The sequence below is a fragment of the Mastigoproctus giganteus genome, chromosome 10, assembly GCF_048544385.1.
Source record: "Mastigoproctus giganteus isolate SK-2022 chromosome 10, ASM4854438v1, whole genome shotgun sequence".
Taxonomy (NCBI): Eukaryota; Metazoa; Arthropoda; class Arachnida; order Uropygi; family Thelyphonidae; genus Mastigoproctus; species Mastigoproctus giganteus.
In genome coordinates, this window is record NC_143584.1 from 78,354,672 (window position 1) to 78,377,264 (window position 22,593).

Below are 22,593 nucleotides of genomic sequence, written 5' to 3' on the forward strand. Positions count from 1 at the left end.
AATAATAGTGTAGTGGGGTTTTCTGCTCATCATGAAGACTCAATTTCGGTGTACATTTCTTCAACCTCTTCATCATCATGGCTCGATATTGGTGCATAAATCATTAGCATTAGCCAAAAAAAAAAAAAAAAAACCACTTCCACTTCACCCCTCCGTTCGTTCAAAATACCTGCCCAGCTGAGCCTTAAACTTATTTAGGCTATCAACCTCCACGACAAGGGATGGAAGTCTGTTCCACCAACCAACCACCCGCTGGCTAAAGGCAAATTTCCGCACGTCTATCCTACATCTGTCTTTCCTAAATTTGAATTTATGCCCTCTCAGGTGATTATTCTGAGCTAGAGGAAGAATCCCATAAGCATTGAGCATGCTCAAACCATTCAAGGCTTTATACACCTCTATCAGATCACCTCGCTGGTGCCTAGTCTCCAGACACTGTAATTTGCAAAACTTAAGCCTTTCTTCGTAAGAGCACCCCTTTGTTCCATTCACTAATCTTGTTGTCCTTCTCTGTACTCGTTCCAGCAGCTCTACATCCTTCTTGAAATGAGGCCTCCAGAGCTGTACTCAAGGTGTGGGCTGACCATTGCCTTATACAAGGGAATAATCACCTCCTTATCCCTGCTGGAAAAATTCCTGTATATCATTGACAATACTCCATGAGCTACTCTTGCAGCCCGTCTGCACTGCTCAGAGAACTTCATATCCGCCTGCACAACCACCCCCCAAGTCCCTTTCATTCTCTATCACTGTCAGTGTAGTACCACAGAGTTGATACGTTGCTCTGGGGTTGCTGTTTCCCATGTGTAGTACTTTACATTTGTCAATGTTAAACTTCATTTGCCACCTCTCAGCCCATCTGCCCAACCTTTCCAGATCCTGTTGCAGCAGCATAGTGTCAGTAGTGTCCTTGACAACCCTGCCAACCTTTATATCGTCTGCAAACTTGGACATTAAGCTTGATATACCATCATCAATATCATTTATAAATACAGAAAACAATAATGGACCCAACACTGAGCCCTGAGGGACTCCACTAATAACATTATTCCACGATGAGCAGTGTCCATTGACTACCACTCTCTGTCTTCTCCCCCTCAACCACCCCTTTATCCATAGCAGCAATTTGCCTCCAATGTCACACTGCTCCAATTTGTGTAGCAGTCTTCCATGTGCAACAGTATCAAAAGCCTTTCTAAGATCCAAGTATACAATATCAAAGCTATTCCCTGCATCCAGTTCTTTTGTGACTGCATCATAGTATCCAATCAAATTGGTCAGGCAAGACTTCCCCTTAACAAAACCATGCTGTGTCCAAGCTATAGCTGAAGTCTTGTCTAAATGATCCTGCAGTGCTTCTTTAACCAGTGCCTCCATTAATTTTCCTGGAACACAAGTTAAGCTCACAGGTCTATAATTATTTGTGTCAGCCTTTGATCCTCCTTTGTGAATTGGGGTCACATTTGCACATTTCCAGTCTATGGGTACTTCCCCTGAGTCCAAGGAAGCTCTCATACTTATGGCTAAGGGTTTGCTTACTTCCTTTGCTGCCTCCTTTAATATAACTGGATAGATTCCATCCACCCCGGGTGCCTTTCTTGTGTTTATCTTCAACAATTTCTCCTCCACTTTACTCGCAGTTATTTCAAGATTCTGTAGCTTACTGTTAGAGTTGAATACACCTCTGGCATTCCCCTCGCTGAATAACTCCTCATGTGTGAATGTCGATGCAAAATATTCATTTAGTTTGTTAGCTACCTGAGCCAGATCATCAACACTTGACCCATCAATATCAAGTGGACCAATCTGATTCATCCCCTTCCTTCTAGAGTTTACATAAGTAAAGAACTCATTGCTGTTTTTCTTTGCATCCCTTGCCAAGGATTTCTCGTAATCTGCCTTCACCTGCCTAACCTCCTTTGTAACTTGGTTGCATATCAACTTGTATCTATCATAGGCTTCTGTGTCATGTGTTAATTTGTAAGTATCCCATGCATTTTTCTTCTCTGCCATATGCCTCATTAGTTTATCTGATATCCATTTTGGCCTAAACCTTGAACAATACTTCTTAGTTAGTATGTAAAGCCTACTAGCTTCCAAGATAAGTTCTTTGAATGCTTCCCATTTTGAATTTGCTGTTGGTAACATCATCAGTTGGTCCCACTGTATAGAATTTAAATACTGTCTCAGTCCATTGTAGTCGCCTTTATGGAAGCAATAACCCTTCCCTTTACCCCTAATGGTAGTTACCTCTTTGAGTAAATTCCACTTCAGCACACTGTGATCACTGCCACCTAGTGGTTCCTTTATCTGCAGATTCTTAATGCATGAAGAATCACTGCTGATAATCAAATCAAGAGTATTACTCCCTCTAGTTGCCTCCCGAACATGCTGATGTAGAAAACAATCATCCAATAAATCCACAAAAGCCCTGCTAGTGTGTGAGTGACCAGCTCCCAAATTCCAGTCAATATCTGGGAAATTAAAATCTCCCATTATAAGACTCTCTGATTTACTGGCCCACTCTATTTTCCTGTACAGTTTCTTATTATACTCATCAGAGTCATTAGGCCTATAGCACACTCCTACTCTCAATTTTGATTGCCCAATGCTTATGTCACACCAAACTGACTCAACACTGCACTGTCCAGCGATGTCGACTGGCTTCACTTCCTTGGTTTTTATGTGTTTCTTAACTAATAGCATAACAACCCCTCCCCCTTCCTATCCTGTCTATCCTTTCTGTAGACGTTGTACTCCCCAAATTCCAGTTCTACATCCCTTATATCTGTGTGACACCACGTCTCTGATATCCCAACAATATCTGCCTTTGATATTTTGAGCAATACCTCAAATTCATCAAATTTGTTTACTAAACTCCTAGCATTGGTGTACACGCAAGTATACCTGCACCTGTTTCTATTCTTAGCTACCCTAAAACAACCCATGTGTTTACTTGTACCGTAATGGCTCCCAGCAGTCTCTGAAATATCAAGCATCTTGTTTTTCAGGCTTCTGCTCATTCTAATAGAAGCAGTGCAAGAATCTCTTTCACCTCTGCCAGTGGCTACTGTCAATCTATTGGTCTTTGTCTCCCCCCAAGCTAGCAGTTTTCCGACCCACCTAACACTGCCTCGATAGCATCAGCAAATATTCTTGCACCCTTTCTATTTAAGTGTATCCCATCCTTGTAGAAGCAATCTCTCCTGTTAACAAGTACAGTCCAGGCTGAAAAAAATTCTACCCCTTGAGCCTTGCACAATCTTTCCAGGGCCGAATTGATTGACAACGCTCTCCAACATTTACCTTATTCAGGACGGAAACATCATTCACGATATAGCTTCTGTTAGTGAGGATGAAGTCGATTTCATTTGTTGTTAATCCATTTGGACTCTTCCCTGTCCACTGTCTGTTCACCCTTTTCTTGAAAAAAGTGTTCATTACTAACAATCCCTGAGATTCTGCAAATTCCACAAGTCTTTCACCTCTTTCATTTCTTTCACCAATTCCAAAATTCCCCTTTCTGCACTGTATTGTCTTTTTCCAACCTTAGCATTGAAGTCCCCCATAATAATAGTGTAGTGGGGTTTTCTGCTCATCATGAAGACTCTCAATTTCGGTGTACATTTCTTCAACCTCTTCATCATCATGGCTCGATATTGGTGCATAAATCATTACGACCTTTAGCTTGTAGCTCTTAGAAATCTTGAGTATTAGTCTTGACACCCTTGGTAATGTACTTTTGAATTCCAAAATGTTTTTTATATCTTTATGAACCAGAAACCCAACTCCACCTTTGCTCCTTTCACTGTTTACATTGGTGATTTCCACTTGATAAACTTATAAGTGATTCATTTCTTCTTCTTGTTTCAGCCAAACCGATGATATCCCAATTCACATTTTCTAGTTCCTTTTCCAGCTCTAATACCTTGTCTTCACCGATGAGCGATCTTACATTGTAACAGGCCAAGTTCAGTTTACATGCATGGCAGCCTGGTCGTACCCAGAGATCCTTAGCACAATCTGCTTCCACTCTGATCCTCTAACTGCCCTAAGAGGGGGAGTGAAATCCGCTGGGGTCTGAAGGCCATTTGTTTTGTCGTGCTGTTATATGCTGGAAGGTTTGGTCTTTTCTTCTTCACGCTGACCAGGCATTTTGAAGAGAACCACTCTACACGTTCGTTGCCACCTAAGTGACGTAACAGGGCTTGCCATCGAGGTCTGCATGAGCAGATTTTAGTGAGGCAGGCCAACCAGACTTCTCTTAAATCTTCTGTAATAGAAAGATATTGAATCCATCAGTGTTTTAGACTGAGTGTTTGATAATACACAGAATACCTGTTCCCCGCTAAGCCCCTCTGGGGTTACTGCTTCCCACATGTAGTACTTTACATTTGTCAATGTTCAGCTTCATTTGCCACCTCTCAGCCCATCTGCTCAACTTTCCTAGATCCTGTTGCAGCAGCGTACTATCCTTAGTGTCCTTAACAACCCTGCCAACCTTTGTATCGTCTACAAACTTGGACATTAGGCTTGATATACCATCATCATCATTTATAAATACAGAAAACAACAATGGACCCAACACTGAACCCTGAGGGACTCCACTAATAACATTAATCCACGATTTTCCATTGATTACCACTCTCTGTCTTCTGCCACACATTGATGTAAATACACCATAGATAACTCTTAAACAAAAAAAAACTACGATAAGCAGAGTAAAAAGGGCATAATTTTATCTGTATCTCATATTGTGCAGCTCCTTCACAATATGAGATACAGATAAAATTATGCCCCTTTTACACTACTATCGTAGTTTTTTTGTTTAAGAGTTATCTATGGTGTATTTACACCAATATTATATAAATAATTTATACTCTTGAATATATGAGTATATCCCTTCCTGCATTTAGTTTGACTTAAACATTATCATGTACTTCTTTATATGTATGTAAGTTAACATATTTAATATATTATGGGTTTATGTAATTTTTGGCAAAACCACAACTCTTGGTTATCGAAGTCCTCATATGCAGACGGTTTCATCGTTTTTCTCATAGGCATGCTTTTAACGCTGTCAGATGTGCCAAAAAGTCTAATAGCTTCCCTTTAATTTCTACGATGTCATCTATGGTTTGGTTACCAACATTATAATGGTTCACTAAAGATTTAACGGATGCACCGTTTTCAAACTTTTGAATAATTTGAAGTTTTTTGTTCAGTTGATAGCATAACTCTTTTTCATTCGCCCATCATTTTCTAAATCAATTTTTAAACAAAAAAAAAAAATATTTAGTATAAAAAACGTTTCGACACCTAACATAAATAACAAAACAATTTTTTTATTTTTTCGGTGCAATGGAGCACAACAATCCACGCAATGCACTAAAACAAACTAAACATTTGTTCTCTTTCCATTTTTTTTTTTTTTTTTTTTTTTTTTTGAGTGGCCGGCGTGAAGACAGCGGGGGGGTTGTGGGATAATAGGTACATTCTTGTCCCAATCACAACTTATAATGCCACTTCTTATCGCTTATGTATTACGTACAACTTGCAAAACATCTGATTATACCTTTCTATTTATTACTTGAATTTTACAATTTCCGGTGGATATATATATATATATATATTTTGTTTTTTTAACTTTGGAGTCTTGAAGTGTCCCGGTTAATCAAGAGTCTCCTGTACAACTTCTCAGTCTTCTATAGATGGATAAATGTATTATCTTTTTATAGTTTTTAAATAAACGCTCTACCTATATCATAAAATTTTCTATTTATTTGTGTTCTAAATTTTTATTTTTTTAAGGCAATCTTTTCCTTCCACTAATATCAATTATCACTTAATCTGGATGATCTCATCCCCAATTAATCCGGATTAGTGAGCATCTACTGTATCACCAAAAAATAGTGAATCTGCTATTCATTTAAAACTCAAGGCACTACCATAACCACTGTTTCAAGAGTAAATGTTTCTCATGTGCAAATGTGACCCCAATTCACAAAGGAGGATCAAAGACTGACACAAGTAATTGAAGACCTGCGAGTTTAACTTCTGTTCCAGGAAAATTAATGGAGGCACTGGTTAAAGAAACACTGCAGGATCATCTAGACAAGACTTCAGTTATAGATCGGACACAGCATGGTTTTGTTAAGGGAAAGTCTTGCCTGACCAATTTGATTGGATACTATGATGCAGTCACAAAAGAACTAGATGCAGGGAATAACTTTGATATTATACACTTCGATCTAAGAAAGGCTTTTGATACTTTTGACACATGGAAGACTGCTGCACAAATTGGAGCAGTGTAGCATTGGAGGCAAATTGCTGCTATGGATAAAAGGGTGGTTGAGGGGGAGAAGACAGAGTGGTAATCGATGGACACTGCTCATCGTGGACTAATGTTATTACTGGAGTCCCTCAGGGTTCAGTGTTGGTCCATTATTGTTTTCTGTATTTATAAATAATATTGATGATGGTATATCAAGCTTAATTTCCAAGTTTTCAGATGATACAAAGGTTGGCAGGGTTGTTAAGAACCCTACTGACACTATGCTGCTGCAACAGGATCTGGAAAGGTTGAGGATTTGGGCTGAGAGGTGGCAAATGAAGTTTAACATTGAGAAATGTAAAGTACTACATATGGGAAACAGCAACCCCAGAGCAACATATCAACTCTGTGGTACTACACTGACAGTGGTAGAGAATGAAAAGGACCTGGGGGTGGTTGTGCAGGCAGATATGAAGTTCTCTGAGCAGTGCAGACGGGCTGCAAGAGTAGCTCATGGTGTCTTGTCAATGATATACAGGAATTTTACTAGCAGGGATAGGGAGGTGATTATTCCCTTGTATAAGGCAATGGTCAGGCCACACCTTGAGTACAGCTCTGGAGGCCTCATTTCGAGAAGGATGTAGAGTTGCTGGAACAAGTACAGAGAAGGGCAACGAGATTAGCGAATGGAACAAAGGGTTGCTGTTACGAAGAAAGGCTTAAGTTTTGCAAATTACAGTGTCTGGAGACTAGGCACCGGCGAGGTGATTTGATAGAGGTGTATAAAGCCTTGAATGGTTTGAGCATGCTCAATGCTGATGGGATTCTTCCTCTTGCTCAGAATAATAACCTGAGAGGGCATAAATTCAAATTGAGGAAAGACAGATGTGCGGAAATTTGCCTTTAGCCAGCGGGTAGTTGGTTGGTGGAACAGACTTCCATCCCTTGTTGTGGAAGTTGGTAGCCTAAATAAATTTAAGGCTCAGCTGGACAGGTATTTCGAACGAAGAGAGGGGTGAAGTGGAAGGAGTTTTTTTTTTTTTTTTTTGTTTTGGCTGATGCTGCATAAGCTTGCTTTCTTCCATCATATGCCTCTACTAATGCTAATGAAGACAGTGATTCATCATCAGACATAGATGAGGACAAACTAATGGATGGGAGTTTTGACAGTGATGAAGAGTTGCATGAATTTTATGATGAATAAAACTTGAGTTCAATAACTTTATGTAATACATTTTTTTTTTTTTTCAAATTTCGGGCCCCAAAATTAAGGTGCGTCTTATACACGGGGAAATACGGTAATACCATTTATGATGTAAGAGCAATTTTCTTGCTACTTACAGAACTATTAGATGCATTGATAGAAATGAAGGGTTGTTTTGACTACGCCTCAAAAAGGAATTAAGCACAGATTGCGCCATGCACCCAACAAAAAAAAATCTTGACCAACTTTTGCTTAGTGAAAACCATCTTGTTCACAAATTTTTTGTATCTTCTTCACCACTTCACTAAGAGAACTGAAACTTCTATAAACTTTCTTTTCTTTCAACACTTTCCTTCAAAAAAATAAAATAAAATAAAAAAATATAATACTGTATATTTTTGCATATGTCAACTTCTGTTTTTTCCTTGAAAATCTGAAATTCATACCATAAAAGTCAAGCCCCCCATTTTTTACAGTCACTATCTACATCTTGCATAAGTGGTATATCACAGTAAAATCTGCATTAAGAACCACTATTTTTAATATAATTACTTTTGCTCTTTCTTTTAAAAGTTTAAATTGTAACATTTTATTATACTACATAACAAACTATGGAGAAAGTTTGTTATGTAGTATAACAAACTACAGAGAAAGTGGAAAGTCTGTACAGTACTCTCTTATATGACATGAAACAAAATCTACAGGCATAGGTGGTGATGTGGGTGGTGATGTGACATCACTCTTACTGATGCTATGTACATGGAAGACTAGCGGTAAGGATGTCCATGTGTTGGACAAGATTTTGCAGCTCCGGTGAACAGTAAGTTTTTAATTATATTTAGCTGTTTTATTGACTTAATTGTTATATTAAATTATTTTCTACAAGTAGCTTATAGTCCTAGTCAAGCACATTGGTTTATTTTGAAAGTTAATACTTAGAGTCCGTAAATTTACCATTTGTAACTTTCCGTCATCGTTATACGATACAACATATATCCCGAACTAGATAGCATAAGGTTTAACGTAAAACTAGATAGCAAAACACGTAGCACTGTATCAGAAATCTGTTAGCTTAATATAGTATAGTATTATCAATTAATCAGTAAAACTTATTAATCTTATTAAATTTCATTGTCAATTAAATTGTACTTAAACGGATCATTGCTGCTCTAGTCATGATCCAGACTAGAGCAGCAAAGCAATGCTCACAGATTAGCCAGATTGCTGTGGCTCGAGGAAGAACTGAAAGGGGTGATTCTCCGATGCATCACAGCAAAAAAAAGTGTGCTATGTGAAATGTTTGTGGCCTCTCTAAAACAGGACATGATCTAGCCAAGGAGGATGTCTTTGTGTGTGCTGGGTGCAGAGACTGTGAGGCAATTAGGTGCCAACTCAACGTTCTGATGGACATCTATGAGAGTTTGAGGTGTGGGGTAGATGCCCTCGAGGAAATTAATAAGAGGGGCCCATCAAACTCTCAGCTGCCTAACTCAACGTCAGAGCTCACTCCTGTGCATCACACAACACAGCAACAATCTCCAAGGCAGAATGTATTGGTCCCACAGGAAGTAGTTATTGTAACTCTATTGTAAGGGAGACAAGGAATATATTATGCAAAAAGGATAGGTGGAATAGGACCGCGGTATGTCTGCCAGGGGCAAAAGTTGAAGATGTTGTAGAGCAGATATCATCTTTTTAAGGGCAGCACAAAAGGTCATATTGTTGTACATGTTGGCACTAATGACCTTAAGAGTAAGAGATCTGCAGATTTAATTAACAAGTACAGGTCAATGTTGAAAAAAGTCGCAAGCTAGGGTTGATTTTGAAAGTGGCCGCAATTCTGCCCAGACACGATAGGAGAGAGTATATGATGAGAGCCTTTTCAATCAATTTGGCCCTGGATAGATTGTCCAAGGCTCATGGAGCAGAATTTTTTTCAGTGTGCTCTGTGCTTGTTAACCGGAGAGACTGCTTATTATTTTATTTATTTTTTATTCTTATTATTTTATTATTTTTATTTTTTGTTATTTTATTTTATTATTATTATTTTTTTTTTTTTTTGGCTGGTGCAGTATAAGCCATAGGCTTCCTTGCACCATGTGGCCATTAGCATTATTAGAGGCACATAATGAAAGAAAGCAAGCTTATGAAGCATAAGCCAAAAAAAAAAAAAAAAAAAAAAAACCTTCCAATTTCACTGATACATTTGTTCCAAATGTTTGGCTAGTTCTGCCTTGAATTTGCTAATACTAATCTCTGCAACACCCTACTATATTAATTCATGAAGACTAGTGATCATTTATATAACCACTCTTTGTGTCCTACCAATTAACTATCCCTTTATCTATAGTGCTAACATGTCCATAACTGTTATATAGTATAAAAGGATTTACTGAAATCTAAGTATATGATGTCAAAATTATTCTTGTCATCAGTCACCTTGCGACAAACTCAAAGTAGCTAATCAGATCAATTAGCAAGCATGATCTACCCGTAACAAACCCATGCTGTGATTCCCTTAAGGCTCCACTCCTATTATAATGATATAGCATTATTTCGACTATTAACTCCATTATTTTTCTTGGCACAGATATCATATAGTTACAGGTCTGTAGTTACCCATTTCACTCTTTGAACCGTCCTTGAGAATAGGTTTGTTCTGCAAACTTAAAATGGACAGCAATATCATGTTTTTCACCATGGACAATATTGACTTTACATTTATATACATTACAAAATGCAAACCTACTTCCTTTCTCTCACTTTAAAATACATGGGAATGTATCTTTGGTTCCTTTTAATGAGAGGTTTGCATCTGCAATGCAATGTTTTTATGTGGGAGTTTGTTAATGTTAAATAATCATTTTCATTACATTTTCCCAAAAAATTCTTTCCTGTTGATATGGAAACCAGAAAAGATATAAATAGATGCTTCTAACCTCTGGAATTTATTTTACTCTTAATATATTAACCATAAACAATGATATCAGTCAGGGCTTACTTCAATATTTGGTAGATTGTGCAACAGTTAAATAAAAAGATATAAAAATGTTTGAAAAAACATACACAAACTTGACTGAAATTCAAAAAAAAAAAAAAAATTAAATAAATAATGAAGCTTCTGCACTTGCAAAATTTTTAACCACAGCAATTAAATCAAGAGGCTCATTTGTGATTGGCACACACATACATTTCATGCGCTTTAACTTTTATCAAAAAATCAATTCTTTTGGACAGAGAAAAATCAAATCAGAGTTTGAAAAATTATTGATATCAAATATGTAAGTGCCATATCATTTCCAAATAACAACAACAATAGGAACCAAGATCAAAACACAAATTTCATTTTCGGTAAAAGGGGTTAAATATATTTCCCTAAGTCTAATATTCATATATATTGTACATGTAGACAATCTGTAAACATTTACGGAAAGAAAAGGTATGTTAAAAATAAAAAGCTAATATAGTTCTCTGAATCCTACCTGAACGTATGATGACACGCCTAACTTTTAGTTCTGAGGGTAGATTATTAGATGCTTCCCATTTTGCACAAAGCTCAGCTAAAAAATCATGTGTTCCTCCTTCACTATCCTCTGTATATTCAACTGTTTCACTAGGTTTGTAATACCCTAAAGAAATTAGCTTGTTTAAAAATATATCAAATACATATATTTTTTATAATGCATATACAATTATTATAATTTTTATAATACATATATAATTATTATAATTTTTATAATACATATATAATTATTATAATTTTTATAATACATATATAATTATTATAATTTTATAATAAAACTTAATAATTTGATACTACACTTTCAAAGGAAATTAAGATTTCATTTGAACTTAGTTGACATAATATTGCAATAAAAGTAGACAAAATAATGATTGGATATGAAGAAATATATTTTATTTCATTTAAACAAAACACTAATTTTTGAAAGCAAACTTTTAAAATACCAGTTGTGGCTATTAAATAATGAGACTGTTGCAATAAAAAAAATATAATGAAATATTACCTTACAAGTTATACCCTTCAAAATAATTGCCTTGGGCTTGCACACATTGTTCCACATCTTCCAAGAACAGAAACATTTCTGGAAATTATCTTCTGTAAGGCCTTTTAACACTTTGGTCATTTTTTTATGAATGTCTTGAAACTGAAAATGGGCTCCCCTTAAATACTCGTTTCAGTTTAGGGAAGGGGAAAAAAATTAAAAAAGGGCTAGGTCTGGCAAGTAGGGTGCATTCTCTCTCTCACACACACACACACACACACACACACACACACACACACACACACACACACACACACACACACACACACACACACACACACACACACACACACCACACACACACACAGGGATTTGCTTTTTTTCCAGCACAAAAACAAGAAAAAAACTTGTTTTTTTTTCACAATTCAGGTCTCTTCCTTCAAATTTTTTCATGCAGCACTATCAGTATTCTCCAACGTAGTGCATTTGATCAACAATCCAATTTGGCAGGATATATTCAGCCATAATAATCCTTTTAATATCAAATAAAATAAGAAGCATGGTTTTCATTTTTGAATTTGGCATTCTTGCATTTTTTGATCTGAGGGATTGTCTTGTGTCTTCCAGCATTGACTGTCTTTTAGTTTGAGTCATACTGGAACAACCAACTTTCATCACAAATAATTACAGTACTCAGAAAGTCTGGATCTTCTTCAGTTTTTTCAAAACATCGTCACACATTTGGAGTCTTCTCATTCTTTGATCTCCCTTCAAAATTTTTAGCCCCATTTTGGCAGACACTTTTCTCATACCTAAATTTTCAGTTAAAATACATCTAACTGTTTCTTTGTCTGAGTTCTGATGCTACCATTCTAATGCTTCAATGATAATCACTTCTAATTAATGTCCTTACCCAGACCACATTTTCATCAGTTTTCATGGATACCAAACAGCTTGGCTGTTCATCACCTTCCTTTAAAAATCTTTTATGCCAAACACGCAAGCTCTTGACACAGTATCTTCCCCATAAACTTGATGTAACAATTCATAACTTTCAATAGTGTTTTCATTACTTCTGTTAAAAATTTGATGTTGATTCGTTGTTCAATTTTTTCTCTAATTTTTCCAGCAAATTGCAAAACCACAAGGTAACCTGTCTCATTTCAAAGCAAATGAGCATGTTAGCATATGACTTAGCAGACAACTAGGGAAAGATTCAAGAATTGCTGTGCCTTTGTTTCACAAGTGATGCTTGGTGTGCAGTGGCTGCATGTGCAGTCTCATTATTTAATAGGTACACTTTGTAAATCAATAAATACAGTTTAACAACATTAAGATATCACCATCTGAAAAATGACTCTTTGTTAACTCTTCTTGGTAAAATACTACAATGACTGCCACTTATTCACTATAATGACAGTTAAGAAACTCCAAATATCTGTTATAACAAACTGTAATTATAACCAAATTAACTGAAAGCACAAGAAATTAAGATCACCTCACATTGCCCTGTAACAAGTACAGGGCAACGTTGAAAAAAAAAAGTTGTGAGTTAGGGTTAAATTTGAAAGTGTATGCAATTCTGCCCAGACACAATAGGAGAGAGTATAGAGTGACAGTTTTATCAATCAATTGCCCTGGAAAGACTGTGCAAGGCTCATACGGTAGAATTTTTCTCAGCATGATCTATGCTTGTTAACAGGAGACACTACTTCTACAGGGATTAGATACACTTAAATAGAAAGGGTACAAGAACATTTGCTGATGCTATCAAGGCAGTGTTAAGTGGGTTGGAAAACTATTAACTTCGGGTGAGAGACAGACTAACAGATTAATAACCGCAAGCAGAGGTGAAAGTGATTCTTCAACTGCTTCTTTTGGAATGAGAAGCAGCTTTGAAAGCAAGGTACTGGAGGTTTCATGAGTTAGTGGGAGTTATCATGAAACAAGAAAATGCATGGGCTGTGTTACGGTAACTAAGAGTAAGAACAGGTGCATGTATACTTTCACATACACCAACACTAGCAGTAGAGTAAATAAATTTGAAGAATTTGAAGTGCTGGCGAGACATCAAATGCAGACATTGTTGGGATTTCAGATACATTGTGTTACTCAGACATAAGGGACACAGAATTTGAATATGGAGAGTACAATGCATGCATAAAGGGCGGACATGATAGTAAAGGGTTATGCTCTTAGTATAGAAGAACAGAAATTAAGGTAGTGCATCCAGTTGACATGTACAATGATGACCAGTACAATGCTGAGTCAGTTTGGTTTGACAGACACAAGCATTGGGAAAGCAAAAATGGGAGTAGGAGTGTCTTATAGGCCTAATGACTCTGAGGTGTACAACAAACAGCTGTACAGAAAAGTAGAGTGGGCCAGTATATCAGGATGTCTTATAATGGGGAAGTTTAACTTTCCACATATTAACTGGAACTTGTGGATTGATCGGTCACAGACTGGCAAGACTTCTGTAGATTTATTGGATGACTGTTTTCTACAGCAGCAGCATGTTAGGGAGGCACAACAAGAGGGAGTAATACTCTTGATTTTATTATAAGCAGTGATTATTCATGAATTAAGAATCTGCAGATAAAACATTGATTTGGGATTTACTTAAAGATGTAACTATCGCTAATTATTTTTGGCCAAAAGCTCTCCTTTCTGCCACACACAGACCATCTGCAAATAAAGTTCTGTCGATGATTAAGCAACAAATTATGCACGCCCATGACCAGGTTGTTGGGTGCAGATACATTAAAATGTGTATATCCAGTCATACCCTATTGTGCCAAGGTCTGAACTTCATCTGCAACGATGCATCTCAGAGGCTACTGAAATTGGCCATGTGGAAATTTCGGCTTCCCCCTGCACCAAGGACCACCCAGATGGCGGCAGCTCTCAACATCAGACGTCTTCCTGCCATCATTCACGAGAGAAGACTCATCTTTGCCATCAAAATGATGGTTGGCATTATTTCCGAACCAGATTTCTGGGCTAACTGCGGCTAGATAATCCCAGTCCCGCCTTAGGGGCAATCCAGTCCTTCATAGGCCACCCCAAACCAGTTAAATTTATCCGATTGGTTCTACCCATGCAAATGCTGCCTATATTTCTTACCAACTGCGAACTTATAGAGGTCACCGTTCAAGGAGTATATATACTGCAGAATTTGCACAGGTAAGAACCGATCGAATAACTTTAACAGCTATATTGAAAAAGTTGACCACGTAAAATTGACCAAACAGGCTATAATGTTTCGACTGCAATATATTCTAATAACATCCACAATCTTCTTGAAGTATGTGGCACAAGTTACAGCATCTCCGTTCACTAGTGTTGCCTTCCACATGATGTCCATGTCGCTTGCATCATCCTCACTAATATTGCACCCCTTATTCTGTAACTTGTACAATAGCTGAAGCAAGCACAGCCAACCGATTTCATTGGCAATCAGAGCCAAGAACATTGTAGGTTTACCGAGCTGTCTAATCATAGCAATAGATCATTCTTACGTTAAGCCCAGTAGCAGGTCGAGTTTGGAAATGTTAAGTAGGCCAAATTGTTTTCAATACAGCTGTCAATGTTTCTTTGGATTGAACTTGCTCGCGGGTCAGTTTTGTATCTTTACCTATGTAATTGAAAGCCACCGTCAAAGTCTCTCATTGGTTGGTTTTTTTTTTTTTTTTTTTTAGGAGCATTAGCAACTAAGGCCATATTGCTCCGGGGATATGCGATGGTCATTCCCTGACCTTTCTGCATCCTCCGTATTTGGTGGTCACGGGCTCGAACCCTGGTCTAATCAAGAAGCGTGTGCTACGCACTGCTGCTCCTGCCCACCTGGCTACGGAAACACCAGTCTCTCGTTCTCAATCTCATTACCTTCATTGCTATGTAAAGATGATATGGAGTAAAACTACTTCGGTCAGATTTTCTGAGCTCGCTTGTTGCCATCATGAACGGGGGTCACGTGTAAATTATCTCTGAACATTCTGAATTGCCTAAGATAAATGCTGGGAAAGGACAGTTCCTCTGTGAGCTCATCAAACAGTAAGCTCTGCGATATGTTAGCTTCTCGTGGGGTGATTCTAAGATATTTATCGTGCTCCACAACAATGTTTGCTGTTGGGCGATAAGACTTTCCTCGATCGGAACTGCTTCACGTATGTCTTTTTCAGCCAAATTAATTTCAATGTGACTGTCATCAAAGAATGACTGATCTATTGTGATTTGACACAATCAATAGAGAGGCAAGTTGATAAAATATTGAAGCAATGCAAATAAGGTGCCTGAGACACGCATATGGCATTCTGGGACAAGTGATCAATGTGCTTGTTTCAGTCAATCTCCCTTGGCAAGAGATGGATTGAAACAGGCACATTGATCACTTGGCCCAGAATGCCGTTTTGTCCGTATGCATGAATGGTAAGCGAGCAAAAATAAGCCTCTGTCAATAAATCCAAATTGGGTAAATGTGATGGAATTTCTGCATAGACAAAGCCATTCGACTTAGATAGCACTGGAATGGTGTTCTTAAGTGATCCTCTGCATCTATTATGCACAAGGATCCTGTTGACATCGGGAAATGCAGTGCATATCAATGGTTTATCTTTAGCAGCCAGTTTCTTTATGTTTTTTTTTTGAACCATAGAGGATTGCAAATGTAGCATACAAAACAAATCATTTTTCATAAATCTCCTTTCAAACTCTCAATGTGCTTTCTTATTTAATTAGTAGTCTGCGTACCCAGGGTTCGGCATTGGGACCATTGTTGTTTTCTATATTTATCAATGATATTGATGCAGATATATAAGGCTTAATGTCCAAGTTTGCAGATGATACAAAGGTCGACAGTTGGTTAATAACAGTAATGACAGTATGCTACTGCAACAGGATGTAGAAAAGTTAGGCAGATGGGCTCAGAAATGGCAATTAAAGTTTAACATTGATAAATGCAAAGTAATGCATATGGATAGCAGTAACCTCAGAGTAATGTAACAACTATGTGGTACAGGTTAGCAGAAAATGAAAGAGACATGGAGGTAATTGTGCAGTCAGATATGAAGTTCTCTGAGCAATGGAGGCAGGCCGCCAGCAGGGATAAGGGAGGTGATTATCCCAATGTATAGGGCAATGGTCAGACCACAACTTGAGTACTACATACAGGTCTAGTGGCCTTATTTTAGGAAGGATATAAAGCTGCTGGAATGAGTACAGAGAAAAGCAATGAGACTGGTGACAGGAACAAAGGGTTGCTCTTACCAAGAAAGGTAAGAATAACCCTTTGAGTTCTGTAAATTCTGTAAATTTGAGCTTCTGGAGACTAGGCTGCTGCAAAGTGATCTGATTGAGGTGTTTAAGGCTTTGAATGGATTGAGAAAGCTAAATGCTGATTTGAGGAAGTACAGTTTCAGAATAGTCATGCAGAAGTTTGCCTTTAGCCAGTGGGTGATTGATTGCTGACAAACTCAAACTTCCATCTGTTGTTATGGGAGTTGATAGCTTAAATAAATTCAAGGAAGAACTAGACAAACTATTGGACAAAATGAATAGGTGAAATGGGAAGTGTTTTTCTTTTTGCTGATGCTGTACAAGCTTGTTCTCTTGCATCATTTGCCACTGCTAAATAAACATTTGTTAAACAAAACTAGTCTGTCCATGGAACTTGCTGATGAACAAAGTTAAAATATTTAAAGATAAGTAAGAATATGTATAAATATAGTGCGAAAGCATCAATAATACATAGCCAAATCTGAATGAACAGAATATTAGCAAAGCGGCATCATTTTAAGTTATATCTCATATTGTGAATACCTTCACGAGTTGCCATGATATTGCACTACTTCGAATAAGTAACGCTTCACCTGAGGAGAAGACTAATGTTACTTATTCTCAGATGGATACCACCATCCAGACGGCACCGTTTCTGGGTGGTGGTATCCATCTGAGAATAAGTAACATTAGTCTTCTCCCAGGTGAAGCGTTACTTATTCGAAGTAGTGCAATATCATGGCAACTCGTTGTGAAGGTATTCACAGTATGAGATATAACTTAAAACGATGCCGCCTTATAAATACTCTGTTCATTCAGATTTGGCTATGTATTATTGATACTTTCGCACTATACTTATACATAGTCTAGACTTTTCCATAGTTTGAGGCTTACGCCCTAAACGCTTTATAGACAGGTAAGAAATAAAATCTAAGGCTTCATATATCCCCACAATATGCAAAACTTAAATGTCATACTTCATAGTTATACATTAAATTTATTATTTATTTCTGAAAGTAAAAATAATATATAAGTTACTAAGATACATTACCCAAGTATGAAAAATCCAATTTTCCATAAATTTCTTAAACCTACAATAAGAAGTGAGATAAACTCCTGCCTATCTATCACTAATGAGATTGAGAATATCCTCACTAACTATATTAACAGAATTGTCTGAATAGAAATATCCCCAAAATGTGCTGCAGATGCTCTGCAATACAGTTTGTCCTCGACAAACGTAAGAGATATGTTCCAGGACTTCTTATGTAAGTCGAGTTTTACATAACTTGGGAATAACTAATAAAATATTGCTACTATATCCCTGACATGCCAAAATTACAAAAAACATATAATATCCTCAGAAGAATGAAGAAAAATAGCTATTTACCATAACAATTAACAACTTTATCTGGGGACAGCAGTGGAGTAGTACTGCTTTCACTTATTCTCTTAGGTGGCACCATGATAATGGTCAAAATGAAATTTTCTTTAAAGAACTTCACAGGGTTAAGTTACAAGAGATGCTGTTTGTTTGTTTGTTTGGTTGGTTTTTAGGAGCATTAGCAACTAAGGCCATATTGCTCCGGGATATGCGGTGGTCATTCCTTGACCTTTCCGCATCCTCCGTATTTGGTGGTGACGGGCTCAAACCCTGGTCTAATCAAGAAGCATGTGCTGTGCACTGCTGCTCCTTCGAACCTGGCTACGGAGGCGCCGCACAAGAGATGCTGTCACACCCTATGACATGTGAATGAAGCATGCACTACACAATGATAGTTTGACACAAAGTCATTGAAAATGATTGGACAATGTGAATTTCAACTTCACCACAATGCAAACAAAACTCCCATTTCGGTCTCTAACAAAACTAAACTGACCCTACAATTCAGAAAGGAAGGAAAAAAATGTAGAGACAAAGGGCTAGACTGTAATTCTCCGAAGAAATAGCTGATGGGACACAGTCCACATTGCTTGAATGTTGTGGGGATTTCTCTGAAGTGCTTCGACATAGTTCACCTATCTCAAACACATGTCGAATATTTTTGCAGAATTTTTAAAGCAGAAAATTAAATGTTAACTCTAATTATTTACCTAGATTCTAGTTATGCCGCAGGTTATTATCTAACATAGTTTGTATGGGAACGAAAATAAGAACTTATATTATTGTTCCTTCATTTGACTTCACACTTAACAATTATACAGAAAGTATATTTACGATTTTACTGGAAAAAAAAATTATGCAAGCCCAAAGTTACGTAACTCAGGCTTACATAAGTCGGGGCTAATGGTATTGATAAATTCATCAAGTTAGCATATTCTCTTGATGTAATACTCACTAAATATTTCTTAGGTTAATTAATAAAAGAACATATCTGAAAAATCATGGAAAAGGGACTGAATGTGGCCCAATCTCTATTATTGCTGCTACTTGAATAATAGTATTATTTTCATGCTTTTTTATTAGTATCTCTGCTCCAGTGTATTTTATCTAACTGAAATATTTCAATTAGTTTGAAACTGATTATAAAGAGCAGACATAACAAGGTCACAGCTATAGTGAGCAAATGCTTTCGCAGGTTAACTTCACTTAACCTGGGAGATGGCAGGGCATTTGCTCACTGAAGTGAACAAATGTGTAATCAGTGAGCTTGTAATTTTTGAATATAAATAGTATGCTCATTAATCAGTGCATTTACTGTATTTCTCCATGTATAAGATGCTCCCATGTATAAGATGCACCTTAATTTTGGGACCCGAAATTTGAAAAAAAAATGTATCACATAAAGTTATTGAACTCAAGTTTCATTCATCATAAAATTCATACAACTCCTCATCACTGTCAAAACTCCCATCCATTAATTTGTCCTTATCTGTGTCTAATGACGAATCACTGTCTTCATATATTGCCTCGTCCTCAGTTCCATCTATGGCAGTTGAAATGCCAAACTTCTTAAATGCCTTGACAATGATCTCAATCTTGATATTATCCCAGGATCTTTTCACCCAGGTACAAACTTCTCCTATAGTTGGTTTCTTCACTCTTCCTGCTGGTGTCAAATTGTCCCTAGAAGACTTCATCCATTGGTTCCATTCGTTTCCCATGGTAGCTTTGAAGGGTTTGTTAATGCTGACATCAAGTGGTTGGAGCTGGGATGTCAAGCCTCCAGGTATGACGGCACTTATCTGTGTCTAATGACGAATCACTGTCTTCATATATTGCCTCGTCCTCAGTTCCATCTATGGCAGTTGAAATGCCAAACTTCTTAAATGCCTTGACAATGATCTCAATCTTGATATTATCCCAGGATCTTTTCACCCAGGTACAAACTTCTCCTATAGTTGGTTTCTTCACTCTTCCTGCTGGTGTCAAATTGTCCCTAGAAGACTTCATCCATTGGTTCCATTCGTTTCCCATGGTAGCTTTGAAGGGTTTGTTAATGCTGACATCAAGTGGTTGGAGCTGGGATGTCAAGCCTCCAGGTATGACGGCAAGTTTTGTTTTTTGCTCTGCAGCAATCTTCTTTGTGTTTTTTGTTATGTGTGCCCTGAACTGATCAAGCACCAATAGGGCAGATTTGCATAAGAGCCCACCTGGTCTCCTGCTCCAAACTTTCTCAAACCAGATCTTCATCCCATCCTGATCCATCCAACCCTTGTCATGAACGTGGACAATCACTCCTCGAGGAATGTCTTCTTTTGGCATTGTTTTGCATTTGAAAACAATGCATAGGAGGCAGCTTGGTTCCATCGGCACAATAAGCTAGAACAACTGTATAATGGCTCTTTTCACGTCCACTTGTCTTCACAGTTACAGTTTTCACCCCCTTCTTATCAACAGTTCTGTTACTTTGGACATGAAATTGAAGGAGGACTTCGTCCATATTTGCAATCTGTCCCAACTCAAACTGATGTGTCTTTCGACATTGAATGACAAAACGATGAAATTCAAGGACCTTCTGCTCATAGCTTTCAGGCATCTTTTGGGCAAGTGTGGTGCGTGTATGCATGCATGCTTAGTCCATTCCGTTTCGTGAACCTGAAGCACCAATTGTGTCCTCCTTTGAAATCAGTAACTTCTTTTTCATCAGCAATTCTTCTTGCCTCATGCTGAACCATTTTTGTGGACACAGGAATTCCAACTGCCCTTTGCTCTTCAATCTATATCTTCAATTCCCTCTCTAAATCAGGCCATTTTGCTGACTTGCCTCTCATGGCCTTCTTCTGCCATGCCGTTTTCAGTAGGGTTTTGTCTTCCCGTAGCCAGTCTTGGATTGTTTTCTCAGTTGGAGGAGGACCAAACTTACGTTCAGCAGCACGATTTCCATTCACTTTTGCAAACTGGATCACTTTTAACTTGAATTCAGCACTGTATGAAAATCTTTTTGGAGCCATTTCTGGGCTGAATGTGGCAAAACGTAACCTAATATATTGGTAACAAGTGCGAAACAGTGAGCACAAAGACAACAAGTGCGAAAAAGTGGGAAATGCAAGTAAAAAAAATTTTTTACAACCACTGTATAAGACGCACCCAGTTTTTAGACCCCAAATTTTTCGAAAAAAGGTGCGTCTTATACATGGGGAAATACAGTACATAAAAAAATTTCACATATATACAATCATTCTTTGGAGTTATATCGAGCAAACTTGGTCTGTTCATTTGAAAGTATATACCACTAAGCTACTCTGTTCTCTTTCTGTGATATTCCCTCAATTTAGACCATTAAATTTTATAAACAACAGGACTTATCTGAGAGTAACTGCTATAGATATTCAGTTTCTCCCCTATCTTCCTCATTTAGAGGCAAGAAAAGTGCGTCAATGAAACATTAATTGCATGGGAAACTCAAACAAGTAAATATTTTTCAATGACAGAGGGCCCAGCTGCAATTCATTTATAAATTTTTGTTAAGAACAGTATTTGATATCCTTTTCAACAGTATCAGAAACGGCAAAAGCCACAGGGTTCAACGAGTAGTTAGCAGGAATAGATCTTGCCAAAACTACTATATTTGGATTTTACCAAAAATTTGCAGCATTAATGATAAAAATTGCTGAGATTTTGTCCTTTAACAAGTAACATGTCCATAAATAAAAGGAAGTGTCTATATGCTTACGAAACAGTTAGTGGTAATAAAAAATTTAGAAATGTGCAAAAAACTGAATTTATCATCTGCAGTTTCAACTTTATGGAAAAACAAAGAAGCAATTTTATCTGCATTAAAAAACAACACCACTACAAACAAAAATAAGGAAATGTGACTTGGATTATATCGATCAAGTACTGCTAGAATGGTTTAAGGCACAAAGAAATTCTGAGTAATTGGGAAAACCAGCATTTCTCTGTGCCTTAAACCATTCTAGCAGTACTTGAATGTGGCCTGGAAAGCATTTTAAAAACTGGCATAACACTGTTTATGCAACAGTCAGTGCAGAATCCCTATCAGCATATTACAAAATGGCAAGTGAATGGGTGAAAAATGTTTGGGTAGGATGAGGTTACAGAGAAGAAGACTTCTACAGTGTAAATAAAACTGGAATGTTTTATAACATGACACTCAATGCAACTTGAAGGTGAAAAATATGTTGGTGGCAAGAGAATTGAGAACAATTTAATGTTTCTAATATTTGTGAACATGACTGCAACTGGCAAAAAACAACTTTTTATAATTGAAAAATCACAGAAACTACACATTTTTAAAAAACAAAAAGTTTCCCACTCAACACACAGCTAAAAAGGCATGGATAACTTCTGACATTTTTCAACAATATGTAAGCAAATGAAATGAGTTGAGTAAAAAAACAATAGAAAAATTTTACTACTGGTTAATAAC

At 37.3% G+C, this 22,593-nt stretch overlaps 1 protein-coding gene across 1 annotated transcript in view; it reads right to left on the reverse strand.

The window, feature by feature from the left end:
* The window catches only part of LOC150079104 (epimerase family protein SDR39U1), an 86,556-nt gene that overhangs the window by 16,885 nt on the left and 47,078 nt on the right, over positions 1–22,593 (reverse strand). The window contains 1 exon segment of the mRNA XM_090382953.1: positions 10,961–11,107. Within this exon segment, the coding sequence (XP_090239079.1) occupies positions 10,961–11,107 (147 nt within the window).